The sequence below is a fragment of the Daphnia carinata genome, chromosome 3 (genome assembly GCF_022539665.2).
Source record: "Daphnia carinata strain CSIRO-1 chromosome 3, CSIRO_AGI_Dcar_HiC_V3, whole genome shotgun sequence".
Classification (NCBI taxonomy): domain Eukaryota; kingdom Metazoa; phylum Arthropoda; class Branchiopoda; order Diplostraca; family Daphniidae; genus Daphnia; species Daphnia carinata.
Genome location: NC_081333.1, coordinates 1662598 through 1679360, shown reverse-complemented (window position 1 = coordinate 1679360; position 16763 = coordinate 1662598). Strand labels below are relative to the sequence as shown.

The window sequence follows — 16763 nt, the reverse complement described above, 5'->3', positions numbered from 1 at the left end:
AAACATTTTTTCTACGTCATATATGAGGAAATATATTGTACTGTGCAAAGTTACAACGAGATAAGCTTTGTAAGCATTTCTCGAAGAGATTGAATTGAAAACGAGGTATGCGGAAAACACCTTTACAGCAGGAAGGGTTTGGCCATGCGGGCCGCCAGTTTTTAACACGCTTGATTTGGGCTATCGGTGAAACATGTTTTTCGAACCTTGGTTTTGGTTTTGGGGAAATCCGGACTGGAGGTCCGAATACCCAATTTCTTGGAGAACATTACTACCATTCAATCAACTGCTACCAGAAATGAAAGAGACATAGCCAACGTACGAAACTTGATTTGCATTATTTTCTGCGGCCCTCTGGTGGCCGCCATACAGAAACACACTTAGGACGACGCCGTTCCGAAAATCAAAATTCGTCTGAACGCTAATGGTCACCTTCAAGCTGCGCTATCATAGTTCAAATTTGAACCTTGAAGTTTTATTTATATTTTAATGTTTTCTAAACTACAAAAAAGTAAAATGTCGAAGAGAATAATATCGAAAAGTTCTAACGGGCAGAAAAGATCAAGTTCGACATTTTCAAGTTTATTGAGTTTGAATACAAGTGGGGAAGAAGGAGACGAAACCCATCTAAGAAGAGGAGCGTGCCCTTCCAAGCGTAAGTTATTTTTAAGCCCAATGACTTAGTACGACGTAACTAAAACTTTCTAATAGGCCCATCAACATATATGGATCAATCTAGAGGAGAGGCTGAAAATCCATCATTATCAAGAGTGAAGAAAAAGAAATCGTGGACTTGGTTGCATTTTGATGAGATTGAAAACACAAAAACATGCAAGTGTAAATACTGTCCAACAACATTTGTCATTAATGGCACTGGCACAATGGCAAAACACATGCATTCCAAACACCCAGCCATGATAGCTCTGGCTTCCAAGCACCCAAACATGATAGCTCTGGATCCCCAGCACCCAAGCGTGATAGCTCAGTCAAAGCAAAGCACTCAGAATACTAAAGAAAAAATCACTAAATCATTTAAGGTAAAATCTATTTCTTTTGTAATAGTTTGGTAACTTTCTTCTTAAAAATATTATGTTTAAATTTTAGGGTGATGTTAATATTGCTCATAAAGCATTCCTCGAGTTTGTTGTGAGCAACAATCATGCCTTAACACTCGGGGAAGAACCCCTGTTTCAAAAATTTGTTTCAACATTGCAGCCATTGTACAAACCCCTTAGTGGGACAGCGCTGAAGGATATGATGATGCAAACATATATGAAAACAAGACAGCAAGTTATTGACAGGCTCACTGAGACCAGTGTGGCACTAACTACTGATATGTGGATCTCACCCAATAATGTAGCATTTTTGGTTACCGGGGTTGCTATATGGAATGAAGGAATCAAACCTATTAACATCATCATTGGTTTCAAACATGTAATGGGGGAACTTTCCGGTGTTAACTTGGCAGAGAGCTTCTACGACACTGTTACGTTTTATCAACTTAACGACAACGTAAGGATATTATATTACTGATAAGATTCAGATGTCCATACTAATTGCGGTCCTCCGCTAGATGTTGTCTATCACAACGGACGATGCCACTTCGAGTGAAGCGTTCGCAGATCACATTACTTACCTGTCTAGCAATACTTCCCGCCCTTTCAAGAAAGATTATTGGTTTCGGTGTTTTACACAAGTGATAAATCTCTGTGTAAAATGTGCAGTTGAAGAAATGTTTGCACTTCTTCAAAAGGTGAGATAGAATCATCGAAATACTTTAAAAACAATTTCTTACTTTCATGCTTATCGTTTTACAGCTTCGCGATCTTGTCGTCGAAATAAGAGCCTTCCCGCAACGCATTCAAAAATTCAAGACAATCGTAAATGAATGTGGATTGGAAAATTTAGAATATGAAGAAGACGAAGTATTTTGTTTTGAAGGAGCTATAATTCCGGATGATATACTTCCAGTTTTGGATTGCCCAAAGCGTTGGAGCTCAACATACTTCTTCCTTAAACGTGGATTGAAACTCAGACCTGCCTTCGACAAAATCGCGGAAGATCAAGAGCTCAGTAAAAACTTATTGGGCGAGGAAGACTGGATTAGCTTCCGACAAATGTTTTCATTTCTTGAGGAGTTCACTCTTGTAACTACCTATATTGAGGCAAATCAACATCCTACGGTGTCTCTTGTTGTACCGATGTGCAACCGACTCTTGAATCTACTTGAAGAAACTTCACAAGAACCGAGTAACCATCCGTTACTTGTAAAGGGAGCTGCAGCCGGTTTATTAAAACTGTCAACATACTATGATAAAGCTTCCCCCGTCGTTATGGCGGCTACTTTTATGGACCCTAGATGTAAAATGCAATACTTCATTGATAATGGTTGGAGTTGCGGAGGTGAGACAGTTGATGCGTTTGACGGTATAGAAGAGAATCTTATCACAAGCAGAGTCAAGCCAGTGTAAGTGGTTTTCAAGTTATTTGCTGGTACGATGTTTACTAATGTTAAATATTTTATATTTAGCATTGAGAGTGTATGGGGCCAATATAACGCACCACCCAGTCCGCCATCGAAAAGCAACCATTCTACGCCCAAAAACGAAAACTCAACAAAGACAAACAAGAGCGCCATTAGCACCAAATCTAAAATCAACAACAGTTATTTTGCTCAAGTGGTTTTCGGATCGAGTAGCCAGACAAGTAATAGATTCGAAAAAGATGAAATGGCTGAGTATGAGGAAGAGGAGACAGAACCAGCCGATTGTGATCCCATGGCTGTTTTTGAGTATTGGTCCAACAGATCAAGTCGATGGCCAAGGCTCTGCGCAATGGCTAAAGACTTGCTATCTATTCCTGCTACAACTGCGGCTAGTGAGAGAACGTTCAGCGCTGGCAAAGATTTATTCGATTTTGCAGGAATGAATCTGAATCCTGAGGCTGCTGAAGCTCTTGTATGTTTACGCTCTTGGTATAGAGCAGGGCTAATGAACGATGGTGATCATGAATTTATCGAAGGAAAGAGTGACAGTCACAACGATTAGAGAGTTTGGATTGCATGCAATGATTGGATGGAAAATTGAAGTGCTGTAACTTTATTCTTGTTATCCCTTATCTCCCAAAATGACGAAAACAATATAATTTGTAACACGAAAAACTTGAAAGACAACGGGGTCATCGGTGTAGTGCTTTTTCGTACCCTCTGGAAACCCGATGTAGCGTGGAGTAGAAACCGGCGCTCTCCACTCCCATTGGGTTGCCCAAGTTACCCGATAAGCACGAGCCCAAATTTTGAATCAACCGAGGAAGAATTGTTAACACACGAGTCACGAGAACTCTTCCTTAAATGCTAAGTGTGGCCGCATGTTCCCATGCTGGGCTGTCTATAAGCATTAATTACACTATACGACTTAAGATATATCAGGCATAGATCTGTTTACTCCTGGTATTAAAAAAGTTCTGGTTCAAAATTAATTGCTTAATGAGCCCTCACAGGTAAGAGAGACAAGCTATACAACACCAATACTTTTTCAAACGGGCAATGTTGGAGCAGAATACGTGAGATACTTAAAGATCATTTTATACAAGATATTAAATTCCAAATTGTTATATGTTAGTCACTGTCAAAATATCTTTCTTCTGCGTCTCTTTCAGAAATTATGTCGTTATGATTCGAAGCATCGATTTTGCTGTAGTCGAATTCCTCGTCATGCCCTTGAAGAAAGCTGCTGTACATACCTATGAAAAAAGTTATAATTTTTGCCGCCAGTAAGAACTATTAAGTTATACCTGATATAAATTCATCTCGAAAGAACTCCTTTTCATTTTGATCTATATCTTCATCCTCTTCTTCTTCATCATGAGCTAAAGCTTCATCCCATGCTGACTGATTGGCTAGTTGTTCATTCCTTCTTTTGGAACATGTTTGATCTCCATCTATGTGGGCCATGAACATGGTGGATAGATTACATAGTTTTGGCTGGTCTTGTTCCAGAGACCTCTTTTCTTCAGATGTCATGTACTTCTCAATAAGTTCATGAAAGAGGATTGGATTTCTTTTCCTCATTTCATTCATACTGAAGTATTTTCCTTCTTTTATCAATTCATTCATTGCATGGAAACGACGATTTTTGACGCTCATTTCCTGTGCCTTAGATTCTTTGTTCAACTGTTGGAGATAATAAGAAACTTCATAGCTATCATGATACTGATGAAAGTAATTCAAATGGCTTGTCTCCAAGAATTTTCCAAATCTAACAAGAAAATTTGAAGGACTGGAGTTTAGCAATGATGTTACAATCTCTTTTTTCTGCTGAATTGAAAGTGTTGGCTCATCTCGATGCTGTATTCTCTGAAAAACTTCTTCAGAACAATTTGCCACATGAGATATAATTTCTTCTTGTGCCACTTTTGATTCTTCAGATAAGGTATTAATCCTGCTACACTTTGTTAAAGTTGGTAACATGACTGAAGTGTTAAACTCGTAGGATGCTTGATTTGGTAGGGTTTCTTCTGTTGCCGATCCCATTGTCGAACTTCCATCTTCACAGGATGTTGACGGATTACATGATGGAACTTCAAATTTGCCATCACTGGTATCAGCTTTCCTATCCAAAATGGAAAATGAATCAATGGAGTGTTGGGCCATTACTATTTTCTTGCAAAGAATATCAGCTTTTGCTGGCAAATAGAAATATTGGCAAATCGTACCACATCTACAAACAACTAATCGAACAACATTCAACCAACACTTGTTTTCAAACGTCAAAGGACGTCTGCTCACTCCGGCAGGAAATAAGGTATCGTATGATAATTGATAAACTATTAATCGATAGAAAAAGCAGTTTCGCTTGTTGTACAGTACAGTGCAGTATCAGTACCATGCTTGTTGATCATTTCGTCTTGTCGTAGGCCCTAATCCTCGAGCAACATTCGAAACAAATCGTGAATTACATCAATTTTGTAATTGCATAAAATCATGTCTTCGGCCACGAGAATATTGCTGCAACTGGAACAGAAAGCCATAGCTGCTGAGAGTTTGATATTTACATTAAAAAACGAGGTATGTCAAGTGAAAATACACAATTTTCCCTGTCGCTTTCTGGAAAACGGAAGATAAGTATTTAACGTGCTTTAAAAACTACATTGCTGTGTGAAAACTTTCCCATTTTCTTGTTTTCTTTTTTTTTGTTATTGGGTCGGCCTCTAGTTGCTGCAGCTGGAGAGAACTCAAAATAGTGCAGCTCCCACTTTATTGTCAACATTAAAACAAGAAAATGAAAACTTGAAAAAAGAAGTTGAAATTTGGAAGCAAAAGCTAATTCAGGCTGGAATCAGCCACGGTGTGAGAAACTTCTCCACTTCTGCTGCGTCACAGCCCATAGTTCAAGACACAGCAGAAAAATCAAAGGAAAAAGTTGTTCCAACACCAGGAGTAAAAAAGATAAAAGAGTTAAAAAAGGGAGAAGCAGGTTACTTTCAATAATGCCAAACAGTTAATTATTGCACACTTGTTAATTTGCTTCTATTATTATTTTTAGCTGAGTCGGGAGAAGTAAATAAAGTCAAATCTGATGATGGGCCCATTGATATTGGTAGAATTGACTTGCGAATTGGGAAAATTGTGGCAGGTGTTATAATGCTAAAACTCCAATATCAGTTCTAGTTTTGTAGTTACTCATATTTGTCTTTTTCAGTTAAAAAACATCCTGATGCTGATTCTTTGTACGTGGAGGAAGTTGATCTTGGTGAAGAAAAAACAAGAACCATTGTAAGTGGGTTGGTCAAACATGTTCCCATAGAGGAGATGCAGAATCGCATTGCTGTATTCATGTGTAATCTCAAACCTGCTAAAATGAGAGGAATCACCTCTGAAGGAATGTTGATGTGCGCATCAACATCTGAAAAGGTAAAAACATGTTTAGAGTTTCTTTCTATTAATCAGTTTGTTTTTAAAATTTTGGCGTTACTTTTGCATCAGGTGGAAATTCTACTGCCTCCCAACGGAGCTGTACCCGGTGACCTAGTGGAAGCCGATGGATATGTTAGATGCCCGGATCCAGTACTTAACCCCAAAAAGAAAATATGGGAAACAGTGGCTCCAGATTTAAAAACAAATGCCGAAAAGATTGCTACTTTTAAAGGAGCAGTTCTCTCTATTCCTAACAAAGGGCCCATATCAGCCGCCACGTTAGCCAATGTTCAGATAAAGTAAAAATGTACGAACGAACTGGCTGTTGGAAAGAATATATAAATTTCTAGTGGACAAAATATATTTAGGTAATTATTTAGTTCGCAGTATCGCCTATCCCTCTCCTGACTGGCGATCATTTGACATCTCCTGGCGGCCTTTACGATTTGCGCGGCCACGAAATCTCTCCCGTCTGATAGACTTGTAACCATGTATTTTTCATAATTACATGTAACAAGCTATGAGCTAATTGTTATTGGCAACTGTTATTCCAAAGTAGAGGTAGTTGTTAAAAGGGGTGATCTTCCATATTTTAGACTTCGCTAAGCTCTGCTTTCAAAGTTTGATGCTTTATTATTGGGCCTATGATTGCCCCGGCCCAATCGAAATTTTTATTACCGGCCGGAAGAGCCTTTTCTAGGTCTTGGGGCGTGGATTTCGGGACGTCTCATTTTCCCCCCACAGCTATCGGGGTTTTGTTCGGGGTTCACAACCCCGATTATAAGCATTGATTGTTAACGCCGGCGTAATCTGTCTTCTGACTGATCAATCAGGAGTTCACATTTCGCTGGGAATTTTTTTTAATGTGGCACCATTTTGCCTACTGTGTTTTTAAATGAATCTGGATCTTCGGTGTGACCCAGGAATTGAGCCCTGCACCAATCGGCTGAAGAAAGTTTCTCCATAGTCCCCCAGTTGTTTTTTCAGGGCGGGACGAGGAACCGATTGCAACTAATTGGGGCAGATTTTTAAATGAGACCCTATTACGTTTTCTAGAATGAGCTCTCTAAGATCAGCGGCCAAGTTTAGTTACTTGAAATGCATTATTTTGAGGTGAATCAATTCAGGAGTATTGCTTAAACAAATCGACAAACAAACAAAAAGGCAAATAAATAAATAACCGAAAGAAAAAGCAGCAACGGTGGCAGACGACATCGAGGAGCGTTCCCGCCTTTTCGATTGTGGAAGCAACGTAATGTTTTTGTCTCTTTTCCATGACATAGAAGAGCTTCACATCTTTTTGGTTTCACATTTCTTTATTACAAAAATATTCTGCGAACAAAAATGTTTTCAAGAAAGAAAAAAATTAAGAAAAAATCTAAAGTATTAACTGATGATGAAGAAATTGTGAAAAAGGCAAACGATCAAGTAATATTCAATTTCAACATGTGTTTTCTATTTGGTCATTAACTCCTTGTATATTCACGCAGAATAATCCACTTGGACATTTGGTTGCTTTTCACTCGTTTTCGCGAAATGGGTTAGATGTTGACCTAAAATGTTGCAAAGCCTCTCAGCTTGACAAAATTACAATTGATCAATTGTTTGACCTGTTGAAGAACAACATGAAAAAAATGTAAGATTTCTAGATACTTTGCAAGGCCAGATGTCTGTTTTGATACAATCACTCTTATAGGTATGAAGAGAGTGCTTGGGGCTGGAATGAAAAAGAAAAATTTTTAGAAATGACTGAAGACTCTGCTTGGTATTTGATTGCCTCCACAAAAGAAGGAAAGCCCATAGCCTTCTCACATTTTCGTTTTGATATGGATTATGGGCTTCCAGTATTATATTGGTATTATAAGCAACTAGCATTCTCTGTTTTAAAGATTTACACTTGTGCTTATTTTCCTAGCTATGAATTACAGCTGGAATTAGAATGCAGGCATAAAGGACTTGGACGATTCATGCTCCAAATTTTAGAGCTCATGGCATTCACAGCTAATTTAAGGAAAGTTGTGCTGACTGTCTTTGTACACAACCTTAATGCAGTTGGCTTTTTCAAAAGCCATGGGTATGTTTATTTCATTGTTAAATTCATTATGTCTATCTGTAGTATACCAGATTTCTAATTATTTTCTAGTTATGTGGTTGATGAGACAAGCCCAGCAAGTAACCTTCAAGAACAGTTCGACTATGAGATCTTAAGTAAAAGTAACAAACGGACTAGGAAAAGTTGATGCACTTGTATGTAATAAAAACGGCTTTATTTTTACTGAATCGCAATTCGAAGTCATTCTACATATTCAAAATACGACAAGCATATGTCTATTTCTCAGTAAATTGGAATTACGGTTCGTATTCTGTTCATAGCTGAAAATGAATTTACAACTTTTTGGCTAAAGAATACCTCGATCTATATACAAGCTGTAATACCGCCCTAGTTTTTTTCTCCCAAATTTCGGATAGCTACTTGTTGCTGAAATTTGTATTGGTCCAACAAAAACCTAGAATATATTTGTCAGCAAAGCAGATGCGGAAATGAAGCCACCGTTATTGGCACTGATCCATAGTTTCTGTACACAAAAGCGGGTATTTTCGTCTCGAGCACGTTGTGGCTGCTAGAGTTCTACGTTTAATGCAAACCTGCACGCGTGTTCTGTTGCATTGTTTTACGTTCTTTTAGTGTGTGAGGTTTGTTTAAGTTTGAACGATGACGTCATGCAACAAAATTGGGGCCACTGTTTGTGCCAAAATCGAAACTACGTGAGACGACGCGAGCTCCTACTTTCCCCCGTGTCATGTGCTTCCCATTACTACCTCTATCACGATGAAAACATCCTGCCAACAGGAGCCGACTGGAAATAACCTGCATCCTAGTATGTAAGTTCCGATCACCTGATTTCTGTCACGGGCATGATAAATTGATAACAGAATAGATAAGAAAAACTCATAAGCCATTAGTAGATGGATTTACAATTTTTATACGCGTACCATTGATATGGCTCAACTTGGAAAAAAATTAAGCAATTACACATGCGTGGAAATAAAAAACTGCTAAATTATAAAGCAGGAATGCAGATTGCTTAGTCTAGTTCCGCCGCTAGATATTCTGTAGGTGAAGTCCCTCGCTAGTTGTCTCCACCGTCGCGACCATTATAAATACAAAGGTACAGGAGAAAATACGGTTTCGGGCTTTAATAGAAGTTAGACCCGCTCGACGTTGTTTAGGAGATGCGAAGCATTCTTGCTTTTTATTCAAAAGCCGACGGGACCAACCACAACATCAAGATTAAATCTTGGTAAGTATGATGTATCAATTACTTTTTAAAGAACAATAGTGGTGGCATGTTTTCGGTTAATGTTTACGCGTTTTAGTTTAAGGGTGAAATAATTGTCCCATTTCGTCCGAGAACAACGTGAACGAAATATCCCTGAAATCCAATTTCGTCTTTTCTAGTTTCTTTTCTTTCTTGAACCCCTTAACCAATTTTGCGTCATAATATCGAAGTTCACAAGCTTCGTTTCATAAGAAGTATTGATGTAACATCAAAATTCCAATATTGAAAGAGTGCGGCTTACCTCTTGTAAGTGTATTCTGGGCATGTGTGACCATCGATCGATGATTTTCCTTTTAGTTTTTGTTTCGTAGTATTTTTGTTTGTTTGTTGAGACGTTGAAACATTCTGAGCTGAGCTTATTTTCAGATCTTGTTCTATTCAACCAGCGCGTACAGTACTTCTGCATGCTGACGAGCACTGCCATCTGTTCTCCGATATTCTTACAAGTTCCCAATACGAGCACTAAAAAAATTAAATGTTTATATGTTTTGCCAACTAAAACTCCATCAACTGTAAATATTTTCACAAATATTCCTTAAGATTAATTTATGTTAGCATTTTAGTTGAAGATTGATATTGATTTTCCATGTATTAATTTTTAGCGTTTGGAATTGTCACCATCAAGGTCATTCTTGTACATGATCACAGTGCTAGTATCCTGGTAACGGCGTTAGACGAAAAGAGCGTGGAAACTGTACTGCCCATATTCCACGACGCCCAGCAACACGTGGGTAAAATAAAATGGGAGACACGAAAGCTGCCAACGGACATGCAGATCGAGAAACCGATTCAAGATTAGCAAAACGACCACGACTTCTTGAAGCAAATCAAGTGAAAAATAAGGCCACAGTAATTTTGGGTGCTCAATGGGGCGACGAAGGAAAAGGCAAAGTGGTTGACATGCTCGCCGGTGATGCTGACATTGTTGCTCGATGCCAGGTATGAAAAAGAAGTACAAAAGTAACTAATGTTTTCTTTTTAACTTGCTAATACTGGCCTTGTATGACATTCATGTTAGGCAGGCATGTTGTAAACTTATACGTAAGTCACATAGAAACGTTAGCACTAAAAGCATAAACATAGGGTTTCTTATAAGTAATATTTGGTACTTTGCTGTTTTTTCTGTATTGTGAAGTGATACATTTTTAGTGTCGCATCAGCATTCAATATAATAAATAATTATCTTTTTCAGGGAGGTAATAATGCTGGTCACACTGTTGTTGTAGGCGACAAAGAATATGATTTCCATCTACTGCCCAGTGGTATCATTAACCCAAAATCCAAATCAATCATTGGTATTTCATAAAAATGCTTAAGTTTTATATAAATTTTCATTACTCACAAAACATTTTGTAATTTTCAGGCAATGGTGTGGTAGTTCATTTGCCCCAAATGTTTGAAGAGCTGCAGAAGAATGAAGCAAAAGGATTGACCCATCTGAGAGACTGTCTCTTGATATCTGATCGAGCACATTTGGTGTTTGATTTCCATCAAGTAAGTAGCTTTTTATTTTTCTTTTTTTTTGTGTAACCAATTTTGAGTGTACAACTTATGATTATTTTTCTTCAGCAAGCTGATGGCTTGCAAGAACAAGAAAAAGGTGGTAAATCATTAGGAACAACAAAAAAAGGCATTGGTCCAACATACTCTTCCAAAGCCACACGCAATGGAATCCGTATTGCTGATTTGATCGGTAGTAACGCATCTCGTTGATAAATAAATATTGATTATTATTGATAAACTATATTGAAAATTCCAAAAAATTTCCATTTCTCTTTTAATTCTAGGTGATTCACAGATCTTTTCGGAAAAATTGCGTACCCTGGTTGCAGCTTATCAACGCATGCTACCTGACCTGAACGTAGATATCGAGGCCGAGCTAGAAAAATATAAGGGATATGCCGAGCAAGTCCGTCCGTTCGTCGTTGAAACTATTTCATATTTGAATGGTGCCATAAAGGCAGGGAAAATGGTCTTGGTTGAAGGGGCTAATGCTGCCATGTTGGATATTGATTTTGGTAAGTAAAATATGATGGTTTCACAACGTGCCAAAGTAATAACACATAATGAACTTCTAGGCACTTATCCGTACGTCACCTCATCAAACTGCAGTGTTGGGGGTGTTTGCACAGGGCTTGGTCTACCACCATCACTTATTGGTGATGTTTATGGCGTAGTCAAGGCTTATACAACACGCGTTGGAGATGGCCCTTTCCCCACCGAGCAATTGAATGTATTGAAGACATGTAACATATATTTTCATATCGATTAATAATTTATGGATTTTGGAATTTTCTTGCCAGGAAATCGGGGAATTGCTCCAAACACGTGGAGGTGAGATCGGTGTGACTACCAAGCGGAAAAGACGTTGTGGATGGTTGGATCTAGCAGTTTTACGCCATACGCACATGGTGAACGGCTATACAGCGTGAGCAATCGATTTTTTTTAAATTTATTATTTTTTTTTTATTTGAAGATATTTTGGTTTAATCTTTTTGTACATTCTGATTAAAGTATTGCCCTGACTAAGCTCGATATTCTGGACGTTTTGCCTGAGATCAAAGTTGGTGTTTCATATAGCCTTAATGGGAAAGAGCTGAACCACTTTCCAACGAGTACAACTGAACTTGCTGCTGTTGAGGTAAATGTATTATGCCAGTATCTGTACTTTGTAAAATGCTTTATTTCAATTTTTGTTTTAGGTTAATTATATAACATTGCCTGGATGGGAGGTGTCAACCGAAGGAGTTAGGACTTTCGATGATCTGCCTGAGAATGCTCGCAAATACGTTGAACTAATTGAAGAAAAACTAGAATTGCCAGGTAGGTCCTTAGTTACTGCTTAGACCTTCATGCTATTAAAATCTTCCGTGTTGTTTTTAGTCCGGTGGATCGGCGTCGGGAAAGACCGAGGCTCAATGATTCAACTTTATTAGTTGTGATGGAATTGTGCATTAACTTAGGAGGTGCAGGACGGGGCGTCGTTATCTCTAGGGTCGGAACATCTATCATTTGGGGAATTTTTCATGTTCAGTAACTATTTCTAACTCTTCGACGATGAGATACTAGCAGTAGTCGTTGGCGAATAATTCTGCCAAAGGAAAGTAAGTGCATTGACGGTCTGTAGGACATCCGCACAGTCATCCGTTATTTTTAAATCGGAAGTAATCTCATTCTTGATTTTTCTCTCCGTTTTTACCTCCTCAGAAAAGCTGTTCAATTTTTACACGTGCAACTTTCTTCTCAATTGTGCACTACTAACTAAGCAACCACTTCTTATATGTATCATTTTCATTTCTTCAATGTTTACTTCAGTTTCATACCAACGTTTTGTATTCGTAAGCACATTGCTGGATAAGTACACACATCAACCGACGTTTTTTTAGAATTTAAATCAACTAACTAACTTATAAATGGAACCACCCTTATTCAACAAATAATTTTGGTTATTCAACGTTTCTATGAACTGCTTAAAGTTCCCTGTTTGTCCCAAGTTGCATTGTACTGCAAGAGCTTTCAGTTCGTCAAAACTAAATGACAGTTTATCATGCCTACTGGCATAAGATTGAAGAAACGCGATGAATCTTTTACCCTACAATGTTAACAATTGATAAAAAACGGTATCTTCGCCAGCGTAATGTACGATAGTCAAGTCTTACCTCGTTTCGCGAGCTCATTCCCGAACCATTCTGAGAGCGGCTAAAATCCAATGAACCAAATTCATTTTTAAAGACGTCATCAAAACTTGTTTTTACTAATTCAATCACGTCGCGAGCGTCTTGTCCTGTGACTTCCGTTCGTAGTTCTGCTTTGGCCCTTGCCTAAGTGGCGTTAGATTAGCAGAATGTAACAGGAAAAATAAGCAGCCCGTCTATTTTTGTACCTGAGATAACCGCACTAGTGATTCCAGCTGCCTAGGAGTGATTGGAGTAGAATCCGTGGAGTACTGCGACATGCGCAAGTGCAAATAGAAATCGTGGATTTCTTTTTTAGCTTCCTCATTCAAAACAGGGTGAACATACTCCTTTGCATACGCTATATATTTCCTGAGTAACGGGGCTGGTAAAAGGTCAGCGTCGACGTCGTTCAAGCAAAGACGCACCCTGGAATGATTTTAGAATGGGATTTAGTGAAACTGAACAAATTAGACGGAGCTAAATACTTTAAAGTGGTTTCTTTTCCATCAGAAGTGTTGGCGGACAAAGACGTCTTGCAATTACTTGACATACTGGAACAGGCAGATTGCTTACTGGCATGCAAACCCATAATATGTTCCGTCAACAATACGTCTACCGCCTAGCACATTACAAACAGTTAGGACTGAAGTTTCAAACAGTTTCTGAATAAATTTACCATATCTGGTCTATCTAGGAGGAGGAAAACCAAATCAAAGCGAGATAGAAGCGCCGGTCCAAGTTTAATATTTTCAGAAACAGTTTTAGCCCTGTTGTAATGACCTCCAACGGGATTGGCGGCAGCAAGAATTGAAGTGCGCGCAGGCAGAGTGCAAACTACGCCAGCTTTAGCCAAACTAGTGACAATATGAAACAAAAGGTAATGCTACGTTTATACTTACTAGTAACATAAGTGTATGTACCTAATGCTTTGCTGTTCCATGGCTTCCAGTAACGCCTAGGAAAAACGAAAGGATTATAAGCTAGCAAGTGTAATTTTTTAAAGGAAATTTACTTGATGTTGTCCCGTCATCTTATCGAACTCATCGATACAGCAAGTGCCTTGATCTCCCAATACCAGAGCACCAGCTTCTAGAGTGTACTCGTTACCGTTGGTCTTTCCATCCTTCGTTAGGGTAACGGTCAAACCGGAATTTGTGGTTGAATTACCACATACAAAGACACCTGTAAAAGAATTTTGTAAGCGAGGGTAAAAGCATAACCTGCAGATAAATAGTTCTGTAAACCTCGTGGAGAAACCATAGAACAGGCGTGAAGCATTTGAGATTTTCCTAAACCTGGATCACCTACTATTAACACATGGATGTCGGAGCGTTTACAGAAAGGACCTTTTGCTGTACAAATAGGAGAATTGTTTCCACCGAACAGGCCAAGGAGCAATCCTAGACATGGAGGTTATTAGCACAACAACAAAAGGCAAAGGTAAAATTCAGATAGACGTAGTTTAACCTGAATACCTGCTTTAACTAAAGTGTTGCCGTATATTGAAGGGCATAGGGAAGCTACTAAGAAGGCAAATAGATTCGGTTCTTCGTGGATCTTCTATAAACCAGAGGTGAAACAGGTAAATACAGTAGTAATTAAATCCAATGCAATTAAAGAAGAGAAAAAAAAAATAGAAGAAACGAACCCGAATTGCGTGATAATCTTTCATGTTGAATGTCAAAAGGCCACTACAGGATGACGCGGTTTCGCTTAATGGCTCGGTTTCGGTTTCAGGCTTCTTACCTCGGTCGTCATTATAGACGGAAACTGCTTCGATATAGAAAGTGAACATACTGCTATCTTTACTTCCCCGATCCGAATCTTTCACGTTAACAGCCTTCAAATTAATCAGTTAATGTCTAAGTTTGTTCCACAGAGAAGGGCGTAATTCCTACTTTAACAATGCCAACAACTGTGACCACTTCACCAGGCGAGCAAGTGCCAACAAGATCCTGCATTAATTCACAGTCGACTGCCCGTGGGATCCTTCCTATTTCCTGAAATTTTGAAGTTCACCGCCTATTATCGCCCAGTTAAATTGAATGCTTGAGGAAGTATTAATCATTACCAGATTTTCCGAGGTGTTTTCTTGAATTCGAATAGATTGCCATTCAACAATTAGGTTTCTTGGTGAACTTCGAAGAGGGTCGAAGTTATTTCCAGTACATTGTAAACCATCTCTATCCAAGATGCAGCGAGGTGGTGATTCGTATTTCCCGTCCGTTTGCGGGTAAGTAAATACGCCAGAACATGTGCGGCATTGGAACGCTAGGACTAAACACAGAGGAGTAGTGTTGCTTGCACGAACACAGGTGCCTGACACTGCAACCAACTTTCCAAAAAGGGCTGCACGGAGACTCTTGAGGGGAGTGAGTTTTCGGTAATTGACTAATCGAGCGCGAAAATATGGTACGTCGATCGTTAAGTTGCTTTTTTCGCAGAGATCTTCTCCCATGTCGTCGCATCCATTTTGTTTGGCTTTATCCACCAATAACTATACAATTCGAAGAGGAATAGGATTAATCATCACCTTTGAAAAAGTTAAGCTTACGAACTTGATACATCGCTAAACTTAGCACTGCCAAAGTAGTGGAAGGGGTTTCAATCAAGTCAGCTTTAAATTGTGGCCACACTTCACAGAAATATTTGTCCTCTATTAAAAATTGATAATCAAGAGCAAATCCTCCATCTTCTGCCACAGCACTTAAGTCAAACATATCCTCTTCATGGGAAAATAGTTCAATTGTCCATTTAATTTGCTGAACTGTTCTAGAAGTTGGAACAAAATCTGGATTGCCACATTTATTAGTAAACCTGGAAAAGAATAGATATTTTGTAACATTCGTTTTTGCCTTCAGTGGGAAAGTAGTGTTTCCATCCTTTATATGGACAATCTACTGGTGGAAAATGTTGGTCTATGTGGCTTCTTTGTCTTAGTCTCCTGTCTTGTTCATGATTAGAAGATGAGGTGTTATTGATTGGGCAAGAACCTTTTCAAAGAAAAGATTATGCACCTAAAAATATTAATGCTTGATAAACTAGAACAGCATACCTTCATTGCTGGCATTTTCTCTTGAACCATTGCCTCTGTGGAACCCACGACCTCTCCATCGATTTGATCTCCAGTTGTTATTCCCTCTAAAGTGGGAGCCTCCATGTCTTTTACCTCTAGAATTACTTCCCTGGTCTGCCATAGCTGATTTTACTTGTCTTCAATGGGAAGCTGGGATTTGATTGATTTTTCGGATTGTTTTTGATAAGACAATTTACAATAAAGGAAAATCCAACCTATGCAAGCACACAGTTAAATGATTGCCTTCTTCATTGCACAATTCTACTGTGCGATGGAGTAGGACATGATTTTTGCTGAAATCTCCAGTCAACTTTCATTCCGAAAAGTGAAGTTCAGTCGCGTCGCAGGTTTACAATGAGATAGCGATATGGTACACTCAATAACAGAAAAAGACAGACTATCGAAATTTCGTGTTTTTTTCGTTTTGTTTTTTCTAAGACGAAATAAACCCGCCGACCACAAGTGGAATACGGGAGAGCGAAGCCCTTTCTGAAAAAGAGAGGGAAACGTCGCAAACATATACAGACGATACACGGCACCTGACGGCACGGCACGACAGACGACACATTGGCACACAGTCACATACATTCTCATACGAGTGGTGGGCGCCAGGTCAGTGGGACACGCGGTTATAAACTTTTGTTATAATGTTACACCATGGTTATACCTCACACCCCAGATTGTCGCATTGATTTGTGGCATTTCTCCCGGAATTTGGAAAAGCTTGTCATTTTTAGCTTTTGTTACTAGTAAAT

The 16763-nt window shown here is 38.8% G+C and overlaps 6 protein-coding genes across 7 annotated transcripts; 4 read left to right on the top strand and 2 right to left on the bottom strand.

Annotated features, from left to right (window-relative positions):
* The first annotated feature begins 391 nt into the window (after positions 1-391).
* Positions 392-3160, top strand: LOC130692850 (uncharacterized). Its single transcript, XM_057515929.2, has 6 exons — positions 392-655; positions 712-1037; positions 1105-1512; positions 1574-1753; positions 1818-2467; positions 2531-3160. Exons 1-6 carry the CDS (start codon positions 490-492, stop codon positions 3045-3047), a joined length of 2247 nt encoding a protein of 748 aa, XP_057371912.1. The 5' UTR covers positions 392-489; the 3' UTR covers positions 3048-3160.
* Positions 3161-3443: 283 nt separating this feature from the next.
* Positions 3444-4708, bottom strand: LOC130692866 (coiled-coil domain-containing protein 97-like). The gene is made up of 2 exons (XM_057515948.2): positions 3793-4708; positions 3444-3741 (listed from the first exon to the last, which is right to left on the bottom strand). Exons 1-2 carry the CDS (start codon positions 4649-4651, stop codon positions 3617-3619), a joined length of 984 nt encoding a protein of 327 aa, XP_057371931.1. The 5' UTR covers positions 4652-4708; the 3' UTR covers positions 3444-3616.
* Positions 4709-4873: 165 nt separating this feature from the next.
* Positions 4874-6273, top strand: LOC130692867 (aminoacyl tRNA synthase complex-interacting multifunctional protein 1-like). Its single transcript, XM_057515950.2, has 5 exons — positions 4874-5065; positions 5213-5474; positions 5544-5633; positions 5700-5911; positions 5984-6273. The coding sequence occupies exons 1-5, from the start codon at positions 4982-4984 to the stop codon at positions 6215-6217; spliced, it is 882 nt and encodes a 293-aa protein (XP_057371933.1). The 5' UTR covers positions 4874-4981; the 3' UTR covers positions 6218-6273.
* Positions 6274-7170: 897 nt separating this feature from the next.
* On the top strand, positions 7171-8298 carry LOC130692869 (N-alpha-acetyltransferase 40-like). The gene is made up of 5 exons (XM_057515953.2): positions 7171-7342; positions 7405-7550; positions 7611-7769; positions 7830-7988; positions 8058-8298. Exons 1-5 carry the CDS (start codon positions 7259-7261, stop codon positions 8152-8154), a joined length of 645 nt encoding a protein of 214 aa, XP_057371936.1. The 5' UTR covers positions 7171-7258; the 3' UTR covers positions 8155-8298.
* Positions 8299-9061: 763 nt separating this feature from the next.
* LOC130692859 (adenylosuccinate synthetase-like) lies at positions 9062-12284 on the top strand. The gene is made up of 11 exons (XM_057515941.2): positions 9062-9216; positions 9858-10194; positions 10448-10550; positions 10619-10749; positions 10825-10948; positions 11043-11273; positions 11334-11488; positions 11559-11683; positions 11770-11896; positions 11958-12078; positions 12139-12284. Exons 2-11 carry the CDS (start codon positions 9997-9999, stop codon positions 12189-12191), a joined length of 1368 nt encoding a protein of 455 aa, XP_057371924.1. The 5' UTR covers positions 9062-9216; positions 9858-9996; the 3' UTR covers positions 12192-12284.
* Positions 12285-12570: 286 nt separating this feature from the next.
* On the bottom strand, positions 12571-16129 carry LOC130692849 (DNA helicase MCM8-like). 2 transcript variants are annotated; one of them, XM_057515927.2, is made up of 15 exons: positions 15988-16129; positions 15788-15925; positions 15491-15723; positions 15004-15429; positions 14831-14932; positions 14581-14772; positions 14408-14492; positions 14177-14332; positions 13945-14114; positions 13853-13887; positions 13609-13786; positions 13418-13551; positions 13139-13358; positions 12915-13076; positions 12571-12847 (listed from the first exon to the last, which is right to left on the bottom strand). In XM_057515927.2, exons 1-15 carry the CDS (start codon positions 16127-16129, stop codon positions 12650-12652), a joined length of 2571 nt encoding a protein of 856 aa, XP_057371910.1. In that variant the 3' UTR covers positions 12571-12649. The 2 variants fall into 2 exon arrangements, with proteins under 2 accessions (XP_057371910.1, XP_057371911.1); XM_057515928.2 differs by lacking the exons at positions 13418-13551; positions 13609-13786.
* Positions 16130-16763: the final 634 nt, after the last annotated feature.

What these genes read in the sequence shown, in the direction of transcription:
- LOC130692867 (XM_057515950.2), top strand. Translation starts at nt 4,982, where the DNA reads ATGTCTTCGGCCACGAGAATATTGCTGCAACTGGAACAGAAAGCCATA. An exon ending in TATTTACATTAAAAAACGAG is followed by an intron (nt 5,066 to 5,212) that starts GTATGTCAAGTG and finishes GTCGGCCTCTAG; the next exon opens with TTGCTGCAGCTGGAGAGAAC. An exon ending in GTTAAAAAAGGGAGAAGCAG is followed by an intron (nt 5,475 to 5,543) that starts GTTACTTTCAAT and finishes TATTATTTTTAG; the next exon opens with CTGAGTCGGGAGAAGTAAAT.
- LOC130692866 (XM_057515948.2), bottom strand. Translation starts at nt 4,651, where the DNA reads ATGGCCCAACACTCCATTGATTCATTTTCCATTTTGGATAGGAAAGCT. An exon ending in TCGAGATGAATTTATATCAG is followed by an intron (nt 3,742 to 3,792) that starts GTATAACTTAAT and finishes CTTTTTTCATAG; the next exon opens with GTATGTACAGCAGCTTTCTT.
- LOC130692859 (XM_057515941.2), top strand. Translation starts at nt 9,997, where the DNA reads ATGGGAGACACGAAAGCTGCCAACGGACATGCAGATCGAGAAACCGAT. An exon ending in AAAATCCAAATCAATCATTG is followed by an intron (nt 10,551 to 10,618) that starts GTATTTCATAAA and finishes TGTAATTTTCAG; the next exon opens with GCAATGGTGTGGTAGTTCAT. An exon ending in AGAAAAACTAGAATTGCCAG is followed by an intron (nt 12,079 to 12,138) that starts GTAGGTCCTTAG and finishes TGTTGTTTTTAG; the next exon opens with TCCGGTGGATCGGCGTCGGG.
- LOC130692869 (XM_057515953.2), top strand. Translation starts at nt 7,259, where the DNA reads ATGTTTTCAAGAAAGAAAAAAATTAAGAAAAAATCTAAAGTATTAACT. An exon ending in TGAAAAAGGCAAACGATCAA is followed by an intron (nt 7,343 to 7,404) that starts GTAATATTCAAT and finishes ATATTCACGCAG; the next exon opens with AATAATCCACTTGGACATTT. An exon ending in GGGCTTCCAGTATTATATTG is followed by an intron (nt 7,770 to 7,829) that starts GTATTATAAGCA and finishes TTATTTTCCTAG; the next exon opens with CTATGAATTACAGCTGGAAT.
- LOC130692849 (XM_057515927.2), bottom strand. Translation starts at nt 16,129, where the DNA reads ATGGCAGACCAGGGAAGTAATTCTAGAGGTAAAAGACATGGAGGCTCC. An exon ending in TTCTATGGTTTCTCCACGAG is followed by an intron (nt 14,115 to 14,176) that starts GTTTACAGAACT and finishes ATTCTTTTACAG; the next exon opens with GTGTCTTTGTATGTGGTAAT. An exon ending in GAATGAGCTCGCGAAACGAG is followed by an intron (nt 12,848 to 12,914) that starts GTAAGACTTGAC and finishes TTAACATTGTAG; the next exon opens with GGTAAAAGATTCATCGCGTT.
- LOC130692850 (XM_057515929.2), top strand. Translation starts at nt 490, where the DNA reads ATGTTTTCTAAACTACAAAAAAGTAAAATGTCGAAGAGAATAATATCG. An exon ending in AAATCACTAAATCATTTAAG is followed by an intron (nt 1,038 to 1,104) that starts GTAAAATCTATT and finishes TTTAAATTTTAG; the next exon opens with GGTGATGTTAATATTGCTCA. An exon ending in TTTATCAACTTAACGACAAC is followed by an intron (nt 1,513 to 1,573) that starts GTAAGGATATTA and finishes GTCCTCCGCTAG; the next exon opens with ATGTTGTCTATCACAACGGA.